This window comes from Rhinatrema bivittatum, chromosome 1 (genome assembly GCF_901001135.1).
Source record: "Rhinatrema bivittatum chromosome 1, aRhiBiv1.1, whole genome shotgun sequence".
NCBI classification, from domain to species: Eukaryota; Metazoa; Chordata; class Amphibia; order Gymnophiona; family Rhinatrematidae; genus Rhinatrema; species Rhinatrema bivittatum.
This window is the reverse complement of record NC_042615.1, coordinates 698481047-698507323: the sequence shown is the minus strand read 5'-3', so window position 1 is coordinate 698507323 and position 26277 is coordinate 698481047. Positions and strand designations below refer to the sequence as shown.

The window sequence follows — 26277 nt, the reverse complement described above, 5'->3', positions numbered from 1 at the left end:
TGTGGGAAAAATGCTTAATAAATGAGGCCCTAAGACACAGAACAGGAGAAGGCCTTAGTATATCAGGCCAAAACTGTCCCTGCTCTGCAATCTCCTTGCAGAACTGAAGAGGATGGGAGTTGAATCAAAAGGATAAGTATTTTTCTTCATTGGGTTTCAAGAAAAAAACTGCCTTAGGAACAGTGAACTAATACTATCTTTACCATTTATTTTAAATTTAGAGATTTTATATATCAACGTTATAGATCACAACAGTTTACAAAGTGACATTCATAATTATAACAAACAAAAAGACTGGTTAGAGCTGGTATTCAAAGGCAGGCATTTATCTATCAAGCCAAATTTTCTAGTACATAATAAAATTGATCCTGTACATATGGCAGAGAGTATGGATAATTAAAAAACAAAATGGTTTTCACATCACATCATAGTGGTGCTTTGTACCACTATTTTATTTTTCCCTTTCATTGTTCCACTGTTCTCTCCCCTCCCCCCGCTTAACAAGTTTATTGTAAAGCACTATTACATATGTTCGTTAACAAGTTTATTGTAAAGTTTATTGTTTATTGTAAAGCACTGTTGCACATGTTCGTTCTAGTTGGCACAGCTGCAGTGTTTCTGTTAATTGTGGAAATTGAAGTTTGATATGATTGATTTGATATGAAGAATTGAACTGATATGATTTGTATTTTTGTACAGGAATGTCGGTATATAAAAAATAAAAATAAATAAATAAACCGATGTGAGATTACTAAACAAATGTCAGTATAAAAAAACTGCAAATAAATAAAATAAATAAAATCTTAGTCACTGAGTGGTTTTGAGAATCTTGCATTCAATCATTTGATTTATTCTTAATGATTCATTTATTATATTTTGTCCTCGTTTTTATGGTTCTGTATATTCAGATGTTTTTAAGTTAAACTATATGCATTTTTTTTTTTTTTAAATAGCCATGTTTTTAATTCACATTTAAATCTCTTTGTATCTGGTAAAATATACAACACCTCAGGCAGAGAATTCCAGAGTTTTGGACCCGCTATGGAAAACACTCAAATCTCTTATTTGCATCAGATGTGTGCACCATATTGTAGGAACAGACAAATAGTCCTTTATTTTAAGATCTTTGTGTTCACTCAGGGATTGTAAGGTTGTAGTGTCACTTCTAATAAGTCAGTGTTATTGGAGTGAATGTTGAATATTATCATTGTTTTAAAGTAGATTCTGGATTGCACTGGTAACCAATGCAGTTACCAGTTAACAGCGATAATGCAATGTGATCAAATTTCCTAGATCCTAGTAATAGTCTTGCTGCAGCATTTTGCAATAGTTGTAGTGGTTTTAAGTGACTTCGTGGAAGACCTAGTAGTAGGGATTGTGCAGTACAGTACGGAAGCCTGCAAAAGTTAATGGTTTTAACCAATGTAGAATATGCATCTTGGCGTAACCTGTCAATTTACTGATGTGCATTTTCTTTGTGAGGTTCTCATCTAGCTGTGCACATAAATCCCGTACTTCATTTGAGGGATTAATTTGAAAATTACCCAGATCTAGGGCAGGTGGTTTAAATGTTGAGTTTTTACTCAGCCAGATGATTTCGGTCCTTTTAGAGTTTAACGTCATTTTAAGTTGCAATAGTTCTTGTTGTATTTCTATCATATATGTAGAGAGTATTGCAGCTGTTTTTCAAATGATCTAGAGAGAGTGGTATGAAAAATTCTAAGTCATCAGCATACAAGAAAGCTATTCCTAGATTCGTCAGTAATTCACACAGTGGAAGCATGTAAATATTGAACAGCTGAGAGGGCTGAGCCTTGAGGGACACCTGTATCACTCTGGAAGGTGTCAGGTATGTGGCTGCCCAGTTTGACTTGGAATGTTCTATTAGATAGAAATGAAATGAACCATCTGAGAACCATGCCGTCAATCCCTATGTTTCTCATCTGATGGCATAACAGGTTATGGTCCACAGTTTCAAAGGCAGCTGTTACGTCAATTAGCACAAAGTATTAAGATTCATCTGCTGCAAACCCTCTTAAAACAGAATGTGTTAATGAGAGAAGTAATGTCTCAGTTGAGTGATGTTTCCTAAATTCAAATTGATTTGGGCAGAGAATGTTTTGATCTTCCAAGTGATTTACAAGTTGGGAAAATCACTGCTTTCTCAAGAACCTGCGCTAGAAACAGCAATTTTGGATAATGGACAATAAGTTCACTTAGAGAATAGCCACTGCCATTAGCAATGGTAACATGGAATAGGTACTTGCCAGGTTCTTATGGCCTGGATCGGCCACTGTTGGAAACAGGATGCTGGGCTTGATGGACCCTTGGTCTGACCCAGTATGGCATTTTCTTATGTTGTCCCAATCATCAGTTCTACCAGTCTTATAACAGTCTTATTTTTTAGGATGGGCTTTATCACCGCTTGTTTTAATCCATGTCGCATAGTTCTGACAGTGAATGATTAATTACGGTTGTGATTGTTGGAGTGATAACATGGTGTACTTGTTTCAAGGAAATAGCTGGTATTGGGTCATGTTGGTGAGTAGCAGGTTTAATTTTAGCAATGATTTGACCGATTTCCTGTTTCGATACTGTTAAATGTGGACCACTTAACTATGTCATTTGAATCTACAGGTGTTTTTGTTGAAGAAATGATAGTGAATGTTTTTTTTCAATTTATTGATTTTGTCTATGAGTGCGGTGGCATATTCATTGCAAGAGGCCTTTGTGAAATTGTAGTTTCTCGAGATGGACGATGGGTCTTTAAATGTTTAACAGTCTCAAAGAGCAGTTCTGAGTTAAATATATCCCCATGAATTTGTTTGGCATAGTAATCTTTTTTTTTGCTTTAATGGTTAGTGTATAGTATTTCGTAAAAAAAAGATTTTGTTTCCTAGGGATTCAGCAGATGGGCATTTCCGCCATTATTTCTCTAATTTTCTAAGGTTCTATTTAGTGCTTCTTAATTCATCATTGCACCAGGGATTAATTTTGGAGTTAGTCCTTTCTTTGTTAATAGTTTTTGTCTGGACAGGACTAAGGTTTTCAGCTATGTCATGGCTAACTTGTCTCAGGAATCAAATGCAGATGTGGAAGTGGTTTGATTTAGTTCATTGATTGTTTTGTCTATTGCTTCTGCAAGTACTTCCATCTCTATCTTTTTCCTGAAGGTAAAAGTAAGCTTACTATCTATACTATTATGGATTTGGTTGGTGAAGGCTATATCTGATTTTATTAATTGATAATCAGACCAGGGCAATATCGTGTGTGAAGTACTGATTAGGCAGTTACTCATATTGGCAAATATTAAGTCTAGAGTGTGGCCCACTTTATGAGTGGCTTTTGAGAAATTGTGACCATCCCAGGGCTTCCATTGCTTCTAAAAGCATTTTACGAGCTAAGGTTTTTGGTGTTCTCTCTACCTGGAAGTTAAAGTCTCCTACAAACCAGTTGAGAAATATGTCAGAACAAAGTACTCCTCAATGTAGTCAGTCAGGCCCCCGAAGTCACCAAGAAACAAAGTCATTCATTCTTTTACACAACATTGTAAATGGCCTCCACATGCATCAAGAACTGGGATCCTATGTTCAAGAATTCCCTGAAAAACTGCATGCAGACTGGAACAAACTATTCTACAACATTGTTCTCAATTATGATCACGATCCGTGATTCTGGATCGCTTTGCATCCAAAAACAAACTGAAGGAAGATGTGCTTCAACAGGATGGAGGATTCAAAACACCAGAAAACCATCACAAGTACACTGCAAAAACAAAATGCAGGCAGAGAAAGAACATGTTGATGTAAGTCTCTTCACCTTTGCATTTTCACGAGACTTATTATTTAGACAGAGACATCTTGGATAAGGGCACTCAATTTTCTATCTTCCTCTTTCAGATTTGTAAAGCATGGGTGAAGATGCTTGCAGGTGCAAATATCCCAAAGTCAACACCCACTTGTAAAGGAATTTCTTAACAGCAGGGTTTGGAATGGTGGTGCAATTCCTGGAAGAACACAGCTGACAGACATGCTTATCAGATGTATTTTATTACATATGTATTTGATATGTATACTCCTAGTTTTTCTGTTTAAATTAGCACTTTGCTTTTTCCACTTATGTTCATTGTAAAGCCTTTGGCTGAATTACTGTTTGCTGTAAACCGAGGTGATATGCATTACGTACCGTGGTATATAAAAAACTATAAATAAATAAAATAAATACTGTGAAGAAAAACAAAATTTACAACTGATGCTTAAAGATTAAAAAATTGCAATTATCTTTGATAAAATATGTGATGATGCAAGATCAGTTCTGAATGTATAGTTTGCAGCACCGGAGCCTGATTGCAGTGGACATGTAAACTCCTTTTTGGCAGATAGTGTTTTTAGATGTTAACCACTCAACTATTGCCCAAGCTGTAGTCAAAATGGTAAATGATTACCAGATTGATTATGACAGCATTTTCATAATCGATACTGATGATAGTTATATGAAAAAAAGAATTAAATTCTGTATTTTCTACATTGTTTCTAAATTCTGTGCATATCACTTGTTTGGCACATATTGTTAACTTAGTTGGTGAATCATTCAGAAAGCCTTTTCAGTTAGTTGATACATTTTAAAGGTTCTTCAAAAACATGTCACATAACTCTGGAGGTAGGAAAGCTAAGTACCTCTATTTCTTGAACAAAAAACTACAAGAGAAATCTCCAGCTGCTAAAACATCCACACTTCCAAGCCCTGTTGGAATACATTGGAACAGCTAGTGCCATGCTGTTCAGTATCACGTTAACCATTTTCAGTTTTACAAAGAGTTCTTCAATGAAGAGTTTAACAGTAATTCCCCAATTTCTGTGCACACTATTCAGAAAATGCTGAATGATCCAACTAGGTTTCCACTGCTAAGAGTACAGATCAATTTTCTAGCAAAAAAAAAAGAATAATTTCTCAGTTTATATCTGGCCCTTGAGAGTAGGAGACCTTGCACTATTAAAGCATTTGATCTTCTGAAAGAACTGCCGATATATTTCAGTTCACATCTAAAACTCCCTTCAGAAAGCACTTCTGAGTTTTTTTGAATTTAAGGAGGCCAATGTTGCGCTTGGAGGTGGACATTTGTCCTGGAGCAGTGTAGGACGGCTCCCTGGGAGCACCCAGGGGGCGGAGCACAGGAGGAGACAGAGGCTAGGAGTAGCTTCACCACTGGAAGCACGCGGTCCCCCCGGGTGGAGCCCTTGGGGACCTGGGCTGCTTGGATTTAGGTGGGCCTTGCAGGGTCTCCCAGAGAGAAAGTATAGAGGTGTGCCCACCAGTAGTAAGGGAGCACGGTTGGTCACTAGACTGTAGGCCTGGCGTCTCAGAGAAAGCTAGTACAGCGTTGGCAATGACAGGGCAAGGGACAAAGCAGAATCAAGGAGGCGTGGTCAATGGCAGCCGGGGTCAGGTTCCGAGGATCAGTCCGAGGGGTGTCAGCCAAAGAGGAGTCAGATACCAGGAATCAGTCCGAGAGTAGTCAACGAAGCAGGGGTCAGGTTCCAGAGGTCAGACATGGTCACGAAGGCAGGCAAAGGTCAGAATCCAGGCAGCGATCAGAATGGTCAATGGAGCAGGCAGAGGTCAGTACCAGAGAGTCAGTCCAAAGGTACTACCTGGGGAGACAGGACAGACAGACGCTGGAACAAGAGGATGCTGGAACAAGACTGTGAACGCGGAGGCAAACTAGTACACATACAGTGCCGACCCAATTGCCAAGGCAAGGAAGTGCAGGCAGGAACTTCCTTAAGTAGTATGTTCAATCAGGGCGCACCGCAGAGCTAGAACCCGGCCCCTGGCCCTACAAGAGACCGGGCGGTCCGCGTGCGCACATAGGGGCGTGGCAGACGCCACGAAGGACGTCTAGCTAAGGCATGAGGCCTGGTGCGCAGTGGAAGGCCCGGCAACCGCCGCCGCAGGACGCCGAGGCCTGGAGGAACTCACGGCTGCCGCTGGGGAGGCCGACCCTTGACCTGCAGAGGAACTAGCGAGGTAAGTAGGCCCGTGCACGGGCCAAGTGCGGATGGGGCACGCAACAGCCAAAAACTTGTGTCCTGTTGAAAGACTTGACTGTCTAAATTCTAAGAAGCTTCTGAAAAGCTTGCCAAATACACTGGGGAACAAGTTTTGTTGAGTTCGACCTGACAATTGTTTTTGACTAACTTTTGACATCTGAATCAAAAAATGACCCCAGTTTTTCTCTATCACGTCAACTTTTTAAGGTACAGGATACCCTCCCTTTATCTCAAAAAGCATACAAAATGTACATACAAAGGAAATAAAAAGAATTACCTGAATATACTAGTTATTTTATTCATACAAAGGCTATATTTAGATGGCTAGACAACCATCTAAACCTAAAAAAGTTTATAAACACTACCACAAAGGACTGCTTTTACAAACTGCAAGTCCTCAGAAAACTAAAACCCCTCCTTTACTTCACCGACTTCAGGACAGTACTCCAATCCATTATACTATCTAAGCTAGATTATTGCAACTCCCTTCTTCTCGGTCTCCCCACTAATACCATCAAACCATTACAGATGGTACAGAACTCCGCCGCTAGAATTGTCACAAACTCTAACAAAAGAGACCATATCACCCCAATCCTTCGTAATCTACACTGGCTTCCTATTAAACACAGGATCCTCTATAAAGTACTCACAATCGTTCACAAAGCGACATACAAACTAGCTCCTATCATGTTAAGCACTCAACTTCAACCTCATACATCTTCCAGACCAATTAGAAGCGCATACAAAGGCACACTTCACGCCCCACAGGTAAAATCATCATTGAGTAAACGAGCACTATCTTCAGCAGGCCCCCACCAGTGGAACGCGCTCCCCCCAGATCTAAGACTGGAACCAAGTCATCAGGAGTTAAAAAAAAAAAAAAGCTAAAAACCTGGCTTTTCCACCAAGCCTTCCCAGACTCTTAATGCTGCCTAGACGGGAGGATAAACCCAATTTATGGGATTCCTCACTGAGTCTTACTATTATGATTTTTAACTGTACAAAGATTTTGAGTTCAAACGTTCTCTTACTTATATTGTATTTATATTGTATCTATAATATATTTTAATATTACTATGTTAAATTGGCATTCTGTTCTATTGTTCCATGTAAAGCCCCTTTCTCTATTTTGGGCATATCATCGTTTTATGTAAACCGGAGTGATTTGTAGTTCTTACAAGAACTTCGGTATATAAAAATTAAAAATAAATAAATAAATATTGTTACTGTAAGTCAAATTGTGTACAAGTAGTAAAGTTCTGCTACCAAACATACATATTAAGGTAAACATTTATGCTTATAGCTTTTCCAGCATTGTTCAATCTGTGGACAATAGTCAGCCATATATACATCCCATCTACCCTGATACCATGCCTCCATGACCTTCAAATCTTGGTGGAATCGTTCACCTTGCTCATCACTGACTGCACCAAGTTTTTTCGGGAAGTCAGCAAGATGGCTATGCAGAAAATGCACCTTGATGCTCATGTTGCAACAAAGCATTTTGAAGTTCTCCAAGAGTTTCTGGACAATTTCAGTGTAATTCTGTGCTCGTGTATTTCCAAGAAAGTCCTTGACAAGGTCTTTGAATGACAACCAAGCATTCTTTTGGAGTTCTGACATTGTCTCGATGAAATATTCATCTTTAATGAGCTGCCAAATCTGTGGATCAAACACACCGGCCTTTATCTTTTCAAACAACAGGCTAGGTGGTCTTCCTGTAGCCACCACTGAAGCTGAGAACGTACCCCTGCTGGTAGCTGGAGGCAAACTGAGTAGTCCTGGGACAGTGGGTTCCAGCGTGAGAGCAAGGATCGCTGGAGTGGTCGCATGTGGGCCCTTGCCCATGGCATGACTTCCACGGTTGATGCCATGAGGCCTAGGACTTGAAGATAGTTCCATACTCTGGGGCGCGCATTGGTCAATCGTAACTGTTCCAGCAGCTTCCTTCTCCTCGGGAGAGGAAGAAAGACTTTGTTCTGTATAGTGTTGAAACTGGCCCCCAGGTACTCTAGAGACACTGGGAGGGCTGCACACTGCTCTTGCCTGTGTTCATGACCCAACCGAGCTCCTGCAGTAGGTTCTCGACTTTGCTGGTCACCCGCTCGCTCTCTTCCAAAGACTTTGCCCTGATCAGCCAGTCATCCAGGTAAGGGTGAACCAAGATTCCCTTCCTTCCTTCCTTCCTTCCTTCGTGTTGCCGCCACGACCACCATGACTTTGGAGAATGTTTTGGGGGCGGTTGCTAGGCCGAAGGGTAGCGCTCGAAACTGGTAATAGTGACCCAGTATCGCAAAACGTAGAAAACGCTGGTGCTCTTGATGGACTGGAATGTGAAGGTAGGATTTTGAGAGGTCCAGGGAGGGCAGGGACTCCCCTGGTTGTACTGCCATTATTACGGAGCGAAAGGTCTCCATGCGGAAGTGTAGTATCTGCAGATGACGATTGACGTTCTTGAGGTCCAAGATGGGCCGCAATGATCCTTCCTTCTTGGGAACGATAAAATAGATGGAATAGCGCCCCCTATTTTGTTGGGGCGCAGGAACCAGAGTTATTGCCTTCAGACTGAGTAATCTTGTCAGACTGGTTTCCACTGCCAGTCTTTTGGTATGGAGTGGCAGAGTGACATCATAAACTTGTCCCGAGGAATGCTGTGGAACTCCAGAGAGTAACCTTCTTGAATGATGTTTAGCACCCAATTGTCCAATGTGATCTCGACCCATCTTTGGTAAGAGGGAAAGTCGACCTCCTATTTCCTCTTCCCGTGGATGGATCGGCCCCTTCTCATTGGGGAGCACGGCTGCAGCCTGCCCCCGGGGCTGATCCTCTCTTGGTCTGTCTGTTCTGAAAGGACTGGGGCCTTCCGGAAGGACAAATTGCTTGGAACTGAGAGTCCCTCTAGAGTCTAAAATGTTGAGAACCTCTGCCCCTGGCTCTTCTGGGCGAGGGGCGCTGGAATCTTTTACCCCTGTATTCCGGTAGCCAAGGCAATGGAGATTCACCCCACTTGCTGGCTAACTTTTCCAACTCGCTTCTGAATAGGAGAGATCCTTTAAAAGGGCATTCTCATGAGATTTACTAAAGAGGTCACGTCAGCAGACCAATTTCGCAGCTTTAACTGTCTTCTGGCTGCGGTATGCATTAGGTCTGAACTTGCATCCATCAGGAAAGCTGCTGCAGGTTCCATCATCTCGCCAATATACGTTCCAGAGTTATTTGCCTCTCTCAAGAGGAGCAAACAGGAACGTGCCACCAGTGCGCAGCAGGAGGCAATCTGCAATGTCCTTGCTGTTACATCGAAGGCCTGCTTAAGGATGGACTCCAATCTTCTGTCCTGAGTGTCCTTCAATGCAGCCCCTCCCTCAACAGGAATGGTTGTTCACTTTGAGACAGCGCAGACCATGGCGTCCACTTTTGGAAAGCACAGGCGTTCCTTGGCTGCTGGTTCCAGGGGATATAAGACTTCTAAGGCCTGACCTTCTTTAAAGCTGTGTTCTCTCTTTGTAATACGCCAATGCACGTTTACAGTCTAGCGTGTGCAATAAACGCTCCCTATCATTAGGATTTGGAAAGAAAGTTGGAAGTTCTATGGATTGATTGAGGTGGAATTGAGAGACTACCTTCGGAAGAAAGGCTGGATGAGGTCTGAGTATCACCTTGTTGTGATAAAATTGTAGATATGGGTCGTGGTGAGCCAATGCCTGAAGTTCACTAACCCGTCGTGCGGATGTTACTGCTACTTAGGAAGACCACCTTCCACGTGAGGTATTTGATATGCGCCGAATCTAATGTTTCGAATGGTGCGAGTATTAGTTGTTCCAGCATTATGTTGAGGTTCCATGGAACCGGTGGCTTAGCAACTGGCGGTCTAAGGTGTGTTAAGCCCTTGATGAAGCGAGATAATCACTCTGTCACTGAACATCCTTTGTTATTAATCTGTCTGTGATATGTGGATATTTCACTCAGATGAACTCTAATGGATGAGGTTGCCAAGCCCGACATGTACAGGGAATGGAGATAGTCCATTAGCAGTGCCGGCAAGCAGTCTATCGGCAGGATACCTTTTGCGGTACACCAGGTGGAGTAACGCTTCCATTTGAAAGTATAACTGCATCTGGTTGATGGTTTTCTGGATTCCAGAAGAATGGTTTGGGCAGCCACGGATACCCCTTGTGCAGTCAGTAGTGACCGTTCAATCTTTATGCAGTCAGATGGAGGGACGAATGGAATGGGTGAAGGCGCACACCTTGTTCTTGAAGTAAAAGATCCGGTCTGTCTGGTAATCGAATCAGAGGTTCCATCGAAAGACAGAGATAGCTGTACCATGGGTGCCTGGGCCAAGCTGGGGCAATGAGGATCAGTTGACTTTTGTCCAGTATGCATTTTTGAATTGTCCTGATAAGTGGAATCGGTGGAAAGGCATACAGGAGATTGATGTCCATGGAATGAGGAAAGCGCCCTGAGCAATCCGTAGGGGACTGGGTCGAATCGAGCAGAACCTTGGAAGTTGAGTGTTTGATTCTGTAACAAACAGGTCTATCAATGAACACCCCAGCGAGAGAAAATTGTCTGTACGATCTCTGGGTTGAGTGACCATTCATGCGGGTGGAATATGCGACTTAACCTGTCCGCTCTGGTGTTGGCCACTCCCGGCAGGTAAGTTGCTTGTAGGTGTATGGAATGTCGATGCGCATGGTGGAAGATCTGGAGGGCTTCCTTGCAAAGGGACCATGAACCGGACCCTCCTTGTTTATGTAGAACATCGCTACCTGGTTGTCCGTGTAGATTATAACTCTGCGACCTTGCAGATATATGTTTGAAAGGTCTGTAGGGCATTGCGTATCGCTCCGAGTTCTAGCAAATTTATTTCAAAGGCCTGTTCTGCTACTGACCAAAGGCCTTGTTTTTCCAACAAGTCGAGATGGGCTCCCCAACCCTTGCGTGATGCATTGGTGGTGAGGACTGCATTGTGTGTCGGAGGGTTGAACAATGTTCCCTTGTCTAATGTGGGCTTGAGGAGCCACCAATTGATATCCTTTTTCATTTGGGATGTCAGTGTTAGACGTTTTGCCAACAGATGTGAATGTTGCTTCCATTGGCATTTCAGACCCCACTGTAAAAGTCTCATGTGTAGTCTTGTCTTTGGAACAGTGAAATTTGCTGCTGCCATGTGGCCCAAGACTGTTAAGAAATTGCGAGCCGTAGGGTACTGCGTTGCATGTAGGGAGAGGAGCAGATAACGCATTTCTTGTTTCCTGTCGTCTGGGATAAACGCTCTGCTGCGTATGGTGTCCAAACAAGCACTGATAAATTGTAGAATTTGCGTAGGTTGAAATGTTGATTTTGGAAAGTTGATTACTAACCCTAGTCCCTGTAAACAACTGATTACCCATCGAAGATGGTCCCACAATAGGGTTGGATTCGAAGCTACTATTAACCAATTGTCCAGGTATGAAAAAATCATGATACCTTGTTGACAAAGGTAGGCCACCACCACCACCACCACCATGCATTTGGTTAATACTCTGGGTACTGCCAAGAGGCCAAATGGGAGAACCTTGTACTGGTAATGCTGATGTTTGTATTGAAAACAAAAGGTATTGTCAGGACAACGGATGGCTTGGAATATGGGTGTATGCATCCTTCAGGTCTATGGAGCACATCCAATCACTGGGTTGCAAGAGGGGAAGAATGGACTTCAATGATACCATCTTGAATTTTTCTTTGACAATTTGTTCAATTCCCGAAGATCCAGGATTGGGCGATAGCAGAATATGTCTATTGCACGTTGACGCTGAAGTAGGGTTATTTCCTGGGCCAGTTGGAGATGAAGTGTTGTTGGTCCCCGAATGGCAAGATGCGGAAGTGTGGGCTTGGCTATGAACTGAAGTTGATAGACGTTCTTTACTATCTCCAGAACCCACTGGTCCGACGTTATGGCCTCCCAGGCGGAAAACAAGCTCTGATCCTTCCCGGAGGTGCTTCTGTAGGGAGTGGTGGTGGCCGGGCACTTAAAAAGACTGTGTGGTTTTTAGTGGGGCTGCTGTTTGTTGTGGTTGTTGCCGTTGAGACCTAGGTTTGCCTCTTTGTTGTTGCTGTTGAGGTGGATGTGATTGTGGGTCTCTGATACGCAGAATATGAAGGTGTACTGAATTGTTGATAAGAACGGTATGGTCTGCGTGAGAATTGTTGTAGACGAGAAGAATGAAAATATCATTTGGAAGATGGAAACGTAGTTGGAGTCGTTAACGACTGAACCGCCAGAGCCTGGTCTTTAACCTTGCTGACTGTGTCATGAAAACGTTCTCCGAACAGATTGTCTCCCGTGCATGCCAAATTGGCCGATTTGTCATGTAAAAGAAAATTATTCCTTACCTGCTAATTTTCGTTCCTGTAGTACCATGGATCATTCCAGACTGTGGGTTATGTTCCCTGTCCAGCAGATGGAGTTAGAACCAAAAATTCCCAGGGGAGGACCTATATAGCCACACCTCCCTTGCCTCAATCCTCAGTAACTGGACTAGCAAAGCCAAGACGAGAAGAGACAGAACCAGAGGAATCAATTAATTTCAAAAATAGAGAAAAAAATATCAGCTGTGACAGCAACTAACTTGTACTCAAAAAACTGTAACTGAGAACTTGCAAACAGCACTGTGTTCAAAGACACAGCTCGCAATAACTAGAGATACAGAGTGAAAATATTGTGAAGACAGGAAAGCAGGGATGGCCCACAAAGAACCCCCAAACCAGGGAGGGGTCTGGAATGATCCATGGTACTACAGGAACGAAAATTAGCAGGTAAGGAATAATTTTCTTTTCCCTGTACGTACCAGGATCATTCCAGACTGTGGGATGTACCAAAGCTTCCCCATCATGGGTGGGTCGCGGACAGCCCTGCCCGTATGACCCTGTCTCCAAGCTGACCGTGAGACGGCGCGCGAATGTCTAGACGATAATGTCTTGCGAAAGTGTGGAGAGACTTCCATGTGGCCGCCCTACAGATTTCCTGAGAAGAAACTGCAGAACTTTCCGCCCACGACGTCGCTTGAGCGCGGAGAGAATGCGCCTTAACAGCTAAAGGTGGAGACTTACCCACTCCGATGTATGCGGCTATAATCGCTCCTTTCAGCCAGCGAGCAATTGTTTGGATGCCATGCAACCCTTCCTGGGTCCCGACCAAAGGACAAACAAATGATCGGAGAGTTGAAATTCATTAGTGATCTCCAAATAATGTATCAAAGAACGTCAGATATCCAACCGACGCAGGTCAGAAGAATCAGAGGATAAAAATGACGGAAGTTCTATCAATTGGTTGAGATGGAAAGTCGAGACCACCTTCGGCAGAAAAGATGGAACTGTCCGCAGGGATACTCCCCCTGGCGTGAAACGAAGGTATGGCTCCCTACATGATAGAGCTTGTAGTTCAGAGATCCGACGTGCTGAGCTGATCGCCACCAGGAAGATGGTCTTAAGGGTGACATCCTTGAGTGTGGCCGAAGTCAGAGGCTCAAAAGGCGGTGCACATAGAGCCCGGAGTGCCAAATTGAGATTCCAAGAAGGACAAGGTGGTCTAATTGGAGGCTTCAAGTGTTTTACCCCCTTTAGAAAATGTAGGATATCTGGATGTGAGGCCAGGAGCTCCCTGTCATTACTACGTAGGAAGGCTCCCAACGCCGCCACCTGCACACGAAGAGAATTATAGGCAAGGCCCAAATCCAGACCAGCCTGTAGGAAGGAAAGCACATGCGTCACCGAGGCCTGCGTTGGTAGAATCGATTTTGACTCGCACCATTCCTCAAAAACCTTCCATACTCTGACATAAGTAACCGACGTGGATGTCTTCCTAGCTTTCAGGAGCGTGGAGATGACAGATTCTGGATATCCGCACCGTCTCAATTGACGCCTCTCAAAAGCCAAGCCGCAAGACAGAAGCGATCTGCCTCCTTGAAAAATATTGGTCCTTGGCGAAGAAGGCGTGGCAGATGACTGAGCCGAAGAGGGCCGTCTACTGCCAGATTGAGAAGATCTGCAAACCATGGTCGACAAGGCCACTCTGGTGCAACTAGGATCACCGGACCTTGATGCGTCTCTATCCGTCAGATAACCTTGCCCACTAGAGGCCACGGAGGAAAGACATACAGGAGACACTGTCGAGGCCAGGGAAGAACCAGCTCGTCGACTCCTTCTGTGCCACGCTCTCGCCTGCGGCTGAAGAACCGGGCAGCCTTTGCATTTGTCGCGGTTGCCATTAGATCCACATGGGGTCTCCCCCAACTCTGTACTATCCTTCGCATTGCGTCCTCCGAGAGTTCCCACTCTCCGGGATCCAGGTGTTGTCGACTGAGAAAATCTGCCTGAACGTTGTCCACGCCCGCTATGTGCAAAGCCGCTAGCCGCTGTAAGTGTAGCTCCACCCATGTCATCAACTCGTCGGTCTCCAACGAGACTAGATGGCTTCTGGTGCCCCCCTGGCGATTGATGTACGCCACTGTGGTTGCATTGTCTGAAAGAATCCGAACCGCTCGACTGCGTACCAGTGGGTAGAACCCCTGCAGCGCTAGACGGACTGCTCTGGTCGCCAGCCGATTGATGGGCCAAGTGGACTGTTCCATCGTCCATCGACCTTGGAGAGACCTGTCCTGACAGACCTCCCCCCAGCCGGTGAGACTGGCATCCGTGGTGACGACCACCCAATCCGGGTTCTGTAGAGACACTCCCTGAGCTAATTGTTGAGGGTCCAGCCACCACTGTAAGCTGAGCAAGACAACATCCGGGATGGGCAGTACTGCTTGAAAATCTCTCGACACTGGGTTCCATCGCGAAACAGAGACCTCTGGAGAGGCCTGAGATGAGCGAAGGCCCACAGAACCAAATCGATTGTTGAGGCCATGGTTCCCAGTACCTGGAGATAATCCCACGCCGTGGGAGCAACTAGTGCCATGAACCGTGTTACCTGAGCACGCAGAGCCCGAGCTCTGTCCTGGTGCAGAAATACCTTGGCTCGGCTGGTGTCGAAGTGTGCTCCCAGAAAATCCAGCGATTGGGACGGTATCAGTTTGCTCTTTGAGAAATTGACGATCCATCCCAGAGACTGAAGAAGCTGTACTACCCTGTCTACAGCACGGTAACCCTGCGTCCTCGACTTCGCCCGAATGAGCCAGTCGTCTAGATAGGGATGTACAAGGATACCCTCCTTGCGAAGCGCCGTCGCCACCACTACCATGATCTTGGTGAAGACAGGCGCTCCGCCTGTCTTCACCAAGATCAAAAGGGAGAGCACGAAACTGAAAATGCTGTTCCAAATCTTGAAGCGTAAGAAGCGCTGATGATGGTGATGGATCAGGATGTGAAGGTATGCCTCTGTAAGGTCCAAAGAGGCCAAGAATTCTCCCGGATGCACGGCTGCTAACACTGAACGGAGCGTTTCCATACGAAAACGAGGAACTCTGAGACACTTGTTGACCGTCTTGAGATCCAGGATAGGTCGAAAAGTGCCCTCTTTCTTGGGAACCACGAAGTAGATTGAATAATGACCTTTTCCCAGTTCGGAGGCCGCTACCGGTACTATCGCCCCCAGCTGTAGCAGACGATCGAGAGTCTGTCGGACTGCTAATTGTTTGAGACGGGAACCACAAGGAGAAAACAGAAAACGATCTCTGGGTTCGTGTACAAAATCTAATACGTAGCCTTGTCTTAAGATGTCCAGTACCCATTGATCCGACGTAATTTGGGCCCACTCCTTGTAAAAGAGAGTAAGGCGACCCCCCAGGTGGGGGATCCCCTCTTGGGTCCTTCTGGCATCATTGTGAAGCCTTCGAGGAAGGACCTGCCCCTTGAGTATCCTTACCGTGGCGGCGCCCTCGAAAGGACCGGTTCCAGGTGTGTGATCGTGTAGAAGGAGCCCGAGGTGTCTGCTGTCTAGTAGGACGCGACCTCCGTTGATTCCGGTACCTATTTCTGGAGGAATAAAAAGATCTAGAAGAACGTGGACGATCTTCTGGAAGCTTGTGCACCGCATTCTCATTAAGAGATTTGATGATCTGATCCAAATCTTCCCCAAATAGGCACCTACCCTTGAAAGGAAGGGAACTCAGGCGCGTCTTAGACGAAGCATCTGCTGCCCAGTTGCGTAGCCACAAAAGACGACGAGTGGACACCGCCGCCACCATGGAACGAGCGAGGACCCTTAACAGATCAAAAAAAGCATCAGCTCCATAGGCAACCACCGCTTCAAGTCTAACAGCCTGAATAGTCTCTGCCTGTGGCAAAGATTGGGAAGTGAGAAGCTGTTGTACCCAACGGAGAGCTGCTCGCTGTGCTAGGGAACTGCAGATAGCAGCCCTCATCCCCAACGCTGAGACTTCGAAGATACGCTTGAGGTAAACCTCGAGCTTGCGATCCTGGACATCCTTCAACGCCGTCCCGCCCGTGACCAGGATGGTAGTATGTTTCGTGACCGCGGATACCGCTGAATCAACAACAGGAACCTTAAGAATCTCCAAGAAATCAGTGGGGAGAGGGTATAATTTTTCCATGGCTCGAGCGACTCGAAGATTGGCCTCAGGAGTATCCCACTCCCTTGAAATCAATTGCAAGATGTTGTGATGCGTGGGAAAAGCTTTCGCTAGAGGTCGTAAGCCCACTAGGAGAGGATCCCTTTTCTTAATCTTCGGATCCTGAGCCACAGGATCCGGAGGAGGGTCAATGTCCATTTCCTGGAGGATGTGGGGGATGAGATCATCCAATTCCGCTACTTGAAAAATACGGAGGCCCCTCGGGTCGTCACCTTCTACCTGGGCCGCCAGGGAGGGATCATCCACATCTGGATCTTGCCATGGATCCCCCGACGGTTGTTGCAGCGGTATAGGAACCACGGGGGGGGGGGGGGCTGAGTGGACCCCGCACCCCCTGTGGGCAAAGAAGCACTCCCTAAGGGAGGGTCTGCCGTCGAAAGCTGTGTCAAGCAGGCCAGTTTGGGGGGAGGGGGACCCCAAATTCCAAGATTCGGATCCCTGCTCTGTAAAAATGCCTTGTGCATTAAAACTATGAATTCTGGCGAAAAAGCGGGAAGTGCTGATGAGGGGTCCCCAGAGACGTCGTCCCCTTGCCTGCCCTGGTCCGTTGCGCTCCGAAACTCCATACTGTTAGAGGAAACCTGGAGAGGAGCGTCGACGTCCTCTTCAGAGAGAGCTGCCTCCGAGTCAGCTGAGAAAATGGCCACCGTTCCCGCGCTGAGGGGAAACGGGGCATGCCGCTTCCTGCCAGCGCGGTCCGACTCTCCTCCAAGCTGCCTACCAGGTAAGCCATACTCCCCCTCAGGAAAAGCTGAAGAAAATCCCTCTGAGGTCTGCTGAAGCCCGTGCCGAGCTCCGGAGCCGTTCGGCGATTTCTGCATCGCGGCGGGAGGGAGGGGGAGGGGCGGCTGCGGCGCGCGGCAACAACTGAAGCGGCGAATTAATAAAACTCTTCGGCCTCCGGACCTCTCACCGTCCCCAAGAGACCGTCGGGGAAAAACGCCGTCCCGACGGTGAGCAGCTCCGGGGAATGGGTCGTCGCAGAGCTGCAGGGCGGGAACTCCAATCACTCCCTGAAAGGGAGGAGGGGAAAAGGAAAACTCCGGGGCTAGGGGGAGCGGTCGGCACTACAGACTTTCACCCCTCACAAATTCCTGTTCCTACCAACGACTGTAAATGAAATAAAAATAACACATACCACACTCTAGCCAGGCAAGGAAGAGGAAAAAACAAAGAGATAGGAAGAGAGAAATAAAGTGACAGGCAAAAAACACAGCCTGTCAGCAAGTTCGTGACTGAAAAACAGTGTCTCTCTTTGAACAGAGTGGTCCTGTCAGAACACTACAGAACATATCCCTTAGAAGAAAACCTTTATCTAATATTATTTAATTGATTCCTCAAAGAGAAAATAAAACTAGAAAAGTGCTGGGGACCACCGTGTCCCCTGCTCAATCTGCTGGAGTTAGAACTATACTGAGGATTGAGGCAAGGGAGGCGTGGCTATATAGGTCCTCCCCTGGGAATTTTTGGTTCTAACTCCATCTGCTGGACAGGGAACATAACCCACAGTCTGGAATGATCCTGGTACGTACAGGGAATTGTTCTCTTATGGCACTAGCTCTTAGCCAAGCCAATCTACGTGCCGCGATCGCAGTAACCGATGCTTGGGATGAAATTTTGAAGCCTTCGTACACGGTTCTTAACAGGTGACGAGAGCACTCTTCCATATCTACAAGTGAAGATGGAATATTTTCTCCAGTTGAGGTGAGCACACCCTTACTTGCTTGGATGCATTCGTACATAAAAAACTGTACCATATAAAATTGGTGATGATGGATGCGGGTGGTCGTTTTGCAAAATCATCTAAACATTTGTTATCCCTCCCTGGGGGATTGGAGGTGTGTGTTTTCGACTTCTTGGATCGTTGAAGCGCCGACTCGATCACTATGGATTCGTGTGGTAATTGCGGCGTAGAGTATGCAGAAGGTTTCTTCATCTTAAATCCGTTTTCTTGGAAACTGCTGGTATCGTGAAGGGGGTTTTCCCAAGATTTTTTTAAGTACACTGTGCAAAACACCTTGTGGTGGGAGAGATGTAGGCTCCCCTAGGGTATCAAAAATCTTTAATAGGCCCAGTGTTTCAGCTCTGGGTTCCGGCAGCTTCTGCACTTCCAAACGTAAAATGGCCCCCATCTTATCCAAAACCTTTGGGTAAGAAAGATCCTCTGGAGGAGAATAGGGCTCAGGTGGTTGGTCCGGCGGGTCCGAAGGGTAGCCCATAGAGGAGGTATGTGAAGTTGGAGAGGACACAGAATCCCCGCATGAAGAATGTGTGTGAGTTGGGGATGTAGGTGCTAGAGGTACCGGTGACGGTGTAGGGTCCACCGGAAACGTATCCACATGCTTATCTAACTCCTTAGGACTGGATGGTTCCGGGGAGAAGGTTGAGTTTGTGGTGTCATGTGAGGTCATTTATGGTGTGATCCTAATGGTAACGCTTTTTGCAGTTCCAATTTTAGAGGATCAGACCGTGGGGTATTGTCCCGTGAACTCCTGTCGACGTCAGAGGGGTCAGTATCGTGTTCCGATGGATGTAAGGAGGAAACTCTTGTCCAATTGAACGTGGTGATAGAATGTGAGGAGGTAGATGATGGCACCTGTATTATATCCCTTCCAGAAGGGCCTGCAGCATAGTCTGACGGGATGAGCCCGATGCCGACGGGATTACCGCAGACCTCAAACCTCTTGAATGTTTAGAGTGATGCTGCGTTTATGTCGATGGGCACGTCTGTGATGATGTCCGGATGATGAAGAACTCCTATGGTGATGTCTGGGTCATTTAGTAGCATCCCATTGAGTGGCCAACAGAAGGAGGTTGCTTTTGTGAGGAATCAATGGATGTGGAGCGCCTTGAGGAAGAGTGTTTTCTCTTCAAGGAAGGTATCTGCCTTGTGTCTGACTGCCCTTGCTTGGCTGGTATCTGTGTTTTATCTGGAGCCCGTGGTACTGTATCTCGCGCCGTATGCGCCGTCCCCGGATGCATCAATCTCAGCTCCGGACGCGCCATCTTCGGCTCTGTCTGCTTCAGTCTTGACTCCGAATGAGCCAGCCCTGGCTCCGGATGCTCAGGCTTAAGTGCCTCCGGTCTCGGTTCCCGGGGTTGCGTCTTCAGCGCCCGAGACTCCGAATGCGCCTTCTTCAGCGCCGTGTCCGACTCCTTCGGTCTATGCCTCTTTTCCAGCACCCTCTTTTTTTTAAGAGGGGGCTAATAAGTGTCTCCCCTCCCTAAACTGCGATGCAGTGGGGGCTGACTGACTGGATTTTTGCGGCCCAGAGTCCTGGGCTCCGCATGGTTCTTCCTGTCGTCGATTGTCCTTACCTCCAGTCCTGGAGGCCTGAGGATCCCACAACGAGGCTCTTTTCTTGGACGGGCCCAACTGTTTAGCTGGGTCCGGAGAGGAATGTGCCTCTGAAGGACGACTGCCCGTTCGTAGGTCCCTCATTTTGTAGGCCCTATGTCGTTGGGCCTGCAGGGACATTTGTTGACAAAATTTACAGTGGTAACAGTGTAAATTTACAGTGGTAACATCGGTCATGTCCATCGGTGACGGACATGACCTTACCGAAGGGACACGGTTTACACCCTGAGGGTTTCTGACATCTTCGCTCCAAAAAAGAAGAAAAAAATAGAGGAGAATAAAGCTCTGCGTGCGCTCCCGCTCGCAGAAAAAACAGACTGAGGAGAATCTGTTACTTTCCTGCGTGGGAACACATGCGCAGCTGCAGAGACTGAAAACTCTACACTCTGCATAATAAAGCTCCGCCTCCCGGGCCCTGATTGGCAGTTCCCATGACAGCATGGCTAATTAAGCCCTGCTATCACCGGGAAACATAACGCCCTACACCACAATAATTTACAATTTATAGATTTCTTCAGTTATTTTATTTTTCTTGGAAACTTCTCAGTTTATTTCAGCAAGAACAAAAATTATATTTACCTGGAAAAATAAATTGTACCCATTAAGGACCTTATTCAATACAGACTTTCTAAACGGGGAAATATCTTTTAGAACAAGGCCCTAAATCTTATGTCTCACCCATCATTACCCCCCAAAAAAATTTGTGGAGCTGAAGCAACAATTATTAAACACTAATATGTCTTCAAGTACAACATAAAAATTCACTTCAGGTCACAGTCACTCTATGGTTATTTGGTTAAACAAGGATGCATGCTACTGTCTTATCCAAGCAACTCTCCTCTCCTTTTCTTTAGCTTAACAACCCCCCACCACCACCACCAGCAGCAGCATCATGCTTCTCAGGTGCTTAGGTGTAATTTGGCTCTGAATAACAAAAGACTTTCAGTTTCTTTGCCAACACTTTAAACGTACCACTAATGTACTTAAATAGCTGAAATGGAAAAGTTGTCCTCTGTTAGACTATCATAGGGGCCGATGCAATAATCTTCGCGAAAAGCCAGCACTGACTTTTCAGCGCCCGCTTTCTTAACTTACGCATGGCGCCCGCAAGAGGGGGGAGGGGGGACGCCATGCAATATGTAAATTAGGGGGGGTTCGCTTGCACGACCTTAGCACCTCCTTGCTAATGCGACCCACCAAGGCTGCCGGTTATGAAGACCAACACCGGTAAACTCGGCCTCAGTTTTCATAACCTGCCTGTCTGCCAGTAATAAAACGGCCGCCAGTAATGAAAACGCTAACTCATTCATTCTGCGTCTGACGCGCGTTAAATAGGCGCTAATCCCCCTATTACATTAAAAGGTGGATTAGCGCCTATTTAACCCGCATCTGACAGCGAGTTAAACAGTGCGCTCGACTGAGCGCACTGTATTGCATCAGCCCCATAGCTAGGGGGGAGGCAGAGGAGAAAGATGGGAAGAAAATGATTACAGGGATTTAAAATGGCTACAACATAAATCTGGTGTCTAAACTTTGTTCTCAATTCTTGGACACTCTTCTATTTGAAAAGTTTGAAGTTTCTTGATCATGGTTCTCGACAGAAATATTTGCCTACCCTGTATTTGGGAAGGAGGAAAGAAACCGTGCAAGCTTTATCTCTGGGAGTAAGGAACTGCATAAGATGCCCACAAAGAGTCAAGGTCAATGCTGCCTCTTACCTTGCTCTACTTTCTATTTTAAACACTGGGTTACTAAAAGCCCACACTGCTTATACCCTGTCCTGACAGGGACAGCATTACTGAATGTTGACACTAACCAGTATCTGAACCACAAATGCAGAAAAAAACTTTTGGAAAGAATTTACTACTGAAACATACAGTTCCAGTATCTGTTGTATTGGCTCTGAAGAAAAACTATCAGTAACCCAAGAACTGAATTATTTGATCAACATAAAAAAATTATCTAAAACATGAGGGATATACAGAATCACAGGTGTCTCGCCACACTACCCAGTCCCACACTGACCCAGCTGCTCCCCCTGCCCCAGCGAAATAGGAACTCATCCTCTGCCCAGGCTTAAAATGCTGATAGCCCAGGGGGAACGCAGCAGGAGAGGACATGGTATGCAGTGGCCTCGCATGCGGGAAAGAGAGAGACTGTGCTAGTGCTTGCAGCATCGGCCCAAAGAAGAAAGGCATAGCCTGAAGAAGAGTAGCATGGTGCGGACCAAAAGAGGAGTAACATCAGCTCCCGCGGTGGATGGGAATACTTTCTCGAGGCCGAGAGGGTTGAAAGAGGAGAAGGCTGCTACTGCCACTAAGGCTGGAAATGGAGGAGGCTGCTACTGTTGCTAGTTCGGTGGAGGGGGAAAGAGTGAGTGAGAAAGCAAGCATATATACGAGATCCTGTGTGTGTGTATGTGTGAGAGAGTCAGTATGTATTTAAGTGAGTGACTGAGAACATGTAAGTGAGAGAGATCATGTGTATGTATGATTAAGAGCCTGTGTGTATGAGAGCATGTATGTCTGTGGTGATTGCGAGCCAGTGTGAGAGAACACGATAGTATATGATTGACAGCCTGTAAATGCGAAAGAGAGCATGTGTGTAGTGTGTAAATGAGAGTCTGTGTCAAAGAGACAGCATGCATGTAAGTCTCTTGAAAGACTGTATGTATCTAAATGTAATTAAGAGCCCTTATAAGTGAGAGAAAATGTGTATATGTGCACAATTGAAAGCCTATGTAAGTAAGAGAGAGAGTGCATGTGTTTAAAGAAGAGATGAGAAAGTTGCAAGCAAACCATCCCCCTCCTGCAAGGCACCTGGATATCAAACATTCCCAGGTATGCAGAGCATTCTTATTTTTCATTATTGGGTCTTTGTGTGTTATTTTGAAATATTTTATTGGTGTCTAGAAATTTTTTATATGAGTTTTTAATTATTGGATATTACATTCATCAGCTATTTTGAAATCTGTTCATTTTGTTAGTATGGTTTATTGCTATTGATTTTATATTTCTTGATTTGTTTTGAGGACTGGTGAAGTTTCTCTTTCTCTTTTGTTACACTGCATACAGTCTCTCTGGCTTGTTGCAGTTTCCAGTTCAGTTTTTTTGCATGTTTCTAGTTATGCTTTATGGTCTCTTTATTCTTTGTTAGGTAAGGGTAGAACATGTGACTGAGGTGAGGTATTCTGCTGGCATGTAGTTACTGTGTAGGGCTCTATAGCAGCCTGGCATGTTCTATTTCCTAATAGGAGGTGTACTGGTGTCTTAAGGTCTGGTGTTATATTTTCAGTATTGCCTTTTCTTAGGTAAGGTGGTTACTGTGAGTGCTGGAAATTGCTGTTTTGATGTGGAATGTTTACTATTTATGCAATTTCTGTTCAGAGTACTTGTCTTTCCCTTGTGTCATTCTTAACAATAAAAATACTGGACATTTCCACAGTGAATTGTAATGAACAGAGTGCCACACATATGGGCTTGATCTGTCAGGTGTGTCACCATGTGAAAAAGATTGAGAACCACTGATCTAGAGTACCTGAATGTCATCTGCTTTAGAGTGGCTGAGTAGTCATGAAAAGCAGAATTTTAAAAAAGAATGATATATATAATTTCATGTAGAAACTAAAAATCCTTAGTACCTTAAACCGCTAAAAGACCCCGGGTTAAACTACAAAACTGCTTGCTTTACCAGTACTAGCCACTTTAACTTTTAGTTAAAGATGAAAAAACGAAATCTGCAACCTGGACAATAATTTATAATCTGCAACCTGGACAATAATTTATAATAATTAAGAATCTTAAAAAGTTTGTGTGTGCATGCTTATGATTTCAATTCAGTCTTCCCTATGGATTTTAGGCATAAGCCACAAAAAAAAAAATTGAGACAGCTAGGACTGATGAGGGTTTCCAGCAGCTGCAAATCATTTTGTCAACTCCCACACTGGCCATCTCTGTATTCCCACCACCTCAATACTGCGCAGCACCCATGCCTGGGAGCATAAAGTCAGTCCCCAGTCTCTCCCTTTTACAAGTACAGGCATGACGGCCACACCCCACTGCCGCTCTCAATGGTTTCTTAGCAACGGTTGTCCCGGGCTCCGCCGGGCTCGGTGGCTGTCCGGGGCCCTTACCTGGCATTACGAAGGTTAAGCTGCGCCTCGATGAGCTGTTGTGGGGAGAGCAGCGCAGGCGGTAGACCCGCCGGGAACTTGCTGAAGAAATCGTTCCGGGGCGGAGGAAACGGAGGACGGCCCAAATTAGGGGAATTCGGGAACATGCTCCTTTCCGCCGAAAGTAAACATCAGGTCTAGGACAAGTCCGGCTGCCAGGTCGCCCCTTGCGACCTGACGCTCAAAACTAACGATTGGAGTTTAGGTTACCACTCGCCACCGTGGCGACGTTCTCTTCGATGTCGCCTTAGTCCTAGTTGTGGTAAGAGGAAGAACCAGGACAGGAGCACCGGCTCCGCTGCAAGATGGCCACCGACTACAGGAGCACGCTCTTTGGCGTCATACGTCAACCCGTAGCCGGCGCAAGGAAAACGAGAATGTGAAGAGTGTGCGCATGCACTTACTTAAAGATCTCATTCCACTCCACTTCATGCTGTAGGTGACTGCTTCTCGAGCAATTTATGTTTGCTCTTGGGGTCTGAAACGTGAAGGCGGGGTTGAGGCGGTTTGCAGTTTCCACGCTCTTATACAGTTTGTTTTCCCGCACGATTTTAAGAGAGGAGCAAACTGGTTAAATTTTCATGCCCATAAAGTTATCTGAATCCGTGTATTAGCTGTGCAATTCACTGCTGTTTTGGTTCATGTTGGGAAGAAAAAAATTACCGAACAAGGCAAAGTAACGTTTCCCTACATCAGGGGTTCCCAACATTTCAGGAAACAGAACCATTTTCAAATTCAAAACGTTTCATGGACCCCCCCACCCACTTCTTTTATTTTATTATGGCACGCAAAAATGAATGATATGCACTCCACAATCATTCACAATGTATAAACCTTTCATCAACTGAATATAGAAGGAGAGCAATTTCCAAAGCAATTTCAAAACTGTTTTCATAATTGAAGGTTGAGGGCACTGCACCTTCCAGTCCATCTGCAATGGGGAAAAAGAAGCAAGTTCAATAGCGTTCCAGGTTGGCAACTTGGTATGTATGACCTGGCAGAAAATCATCATGGCACCTACGGACTTGCAATCTAATTTTCAAAGGAAAAGGGCCCATAGAGTCCTTTTGAAAACTCCAGCTGGTGGGAGAAAGCCTGTACTTTTGTTCCTGCATACTTTTCAGCTGTTTTGAAGCAGGTGCAAAGTACATGCATGACAATATGCACAAAGATTTCAAAATTAAATCTCTGCATGAATATTCCTTACCCCAAAATAGCACTGCTCCTTTTTTTTCCCCACAGATAAAAGTATGCATGCTGTTCACAGTGTAGGTATTATTACCCTCAGTGATGGGGAATAGTAATTTTCAAATTAGCCTTTTCACAAAGGTATATAATTATTTACCCTCTCTGAAAATTGACTTCCTTTTAACCTGCTTGTCTTTTATACTTTATTTTCTTTTATGATTCTTACAAAAACATTCAGAAAATGAGTCATAACATCATTTAGATTGTAGAAAAAATAAAACAATAGCTTGCTTTTCAAAGAAAGCTTATAGTTCTCCGTGTTTGTGTGTCTACCTAAATAACTTTTATGTTTGTCATATCCACAACTGGCTGTTGTTGTTTCCTCCCTCCTCTTTGATCTTGGTGGTTCTCTTTACTTTCTTTCTGGACCATGGTGGTCCTCTATCCCTCCATCTCTCTCTACCTCTGTCCACCATAATTCCTGGGGCTCCTTTCCTTCTCTCCTCTGATGGTCTGCCATCCACTCTCATCACCCTTAATCAGGTTAATCATGGATTCCTGTCTCCCTCTTTATCTTCCAGTTCTTCCTTCATTCTTGTCTCATTCCTTTTCTCCTCTTTCTTTCCCCTCACCATCAACCCCAGTCACATTTCCTCCTTTCTTCCTTTGAGTCATTTTATTCACTTTTTAATGTGCTCTCAGCTCTATCAGGTCAGTGGCAAAGTACATGGCAATACTGGGAAATAGATTATCACAGCGGTGAGAAACAGCTTTCCTCAGTGAGCAGCAGAGGCAGCAAATGTTCTGGCATTGGCAATCAACCCTCCACATCCCCACGAAGTGCAGTAGTGGGTTTTATGATTCTCGAGGCCTACAATCGATTCCTGTCTTCCCCATCTCTGCTAAACATGCAACAGTGTAGTTTGAGGCTTCTAA

The 26277-nt window shown here is 45.3% G+C and overlaps 1 protein-coding gene across 4 annotated transcripts in view; it reads right to left on the bottom strand.

Annotated features, from left to right (window-relative positions):
* TENT2 (terminal nucleotidyltransferase 2) overlaps positions 1 to 24560 on the bottom strand; it is a 377719-nt gene extending 353159 nt beyond the window's left edge. For 2 of the 4 annotated variants that reach the window (XM_029575592.1, XM_029575578.1), the window contains exon 1: positions 24115 to 24560. In XM_029575592.1, the coding sequence (XP_029431452.1) occupies positions 24115 to 24260 (146 nt within the window). In that variant the 5' untranslated portion in view covers positions 24261 to 24560. The remainder of the gene's footprint in view (positions 1 to 24114) is intronic. The other 2 variants (XM_029575585.1, XM_029575571.1) reach the window with 2 other exon arrangements.
* Positions 24561 to 26277: the final 1717 nt, after the last annotated feature.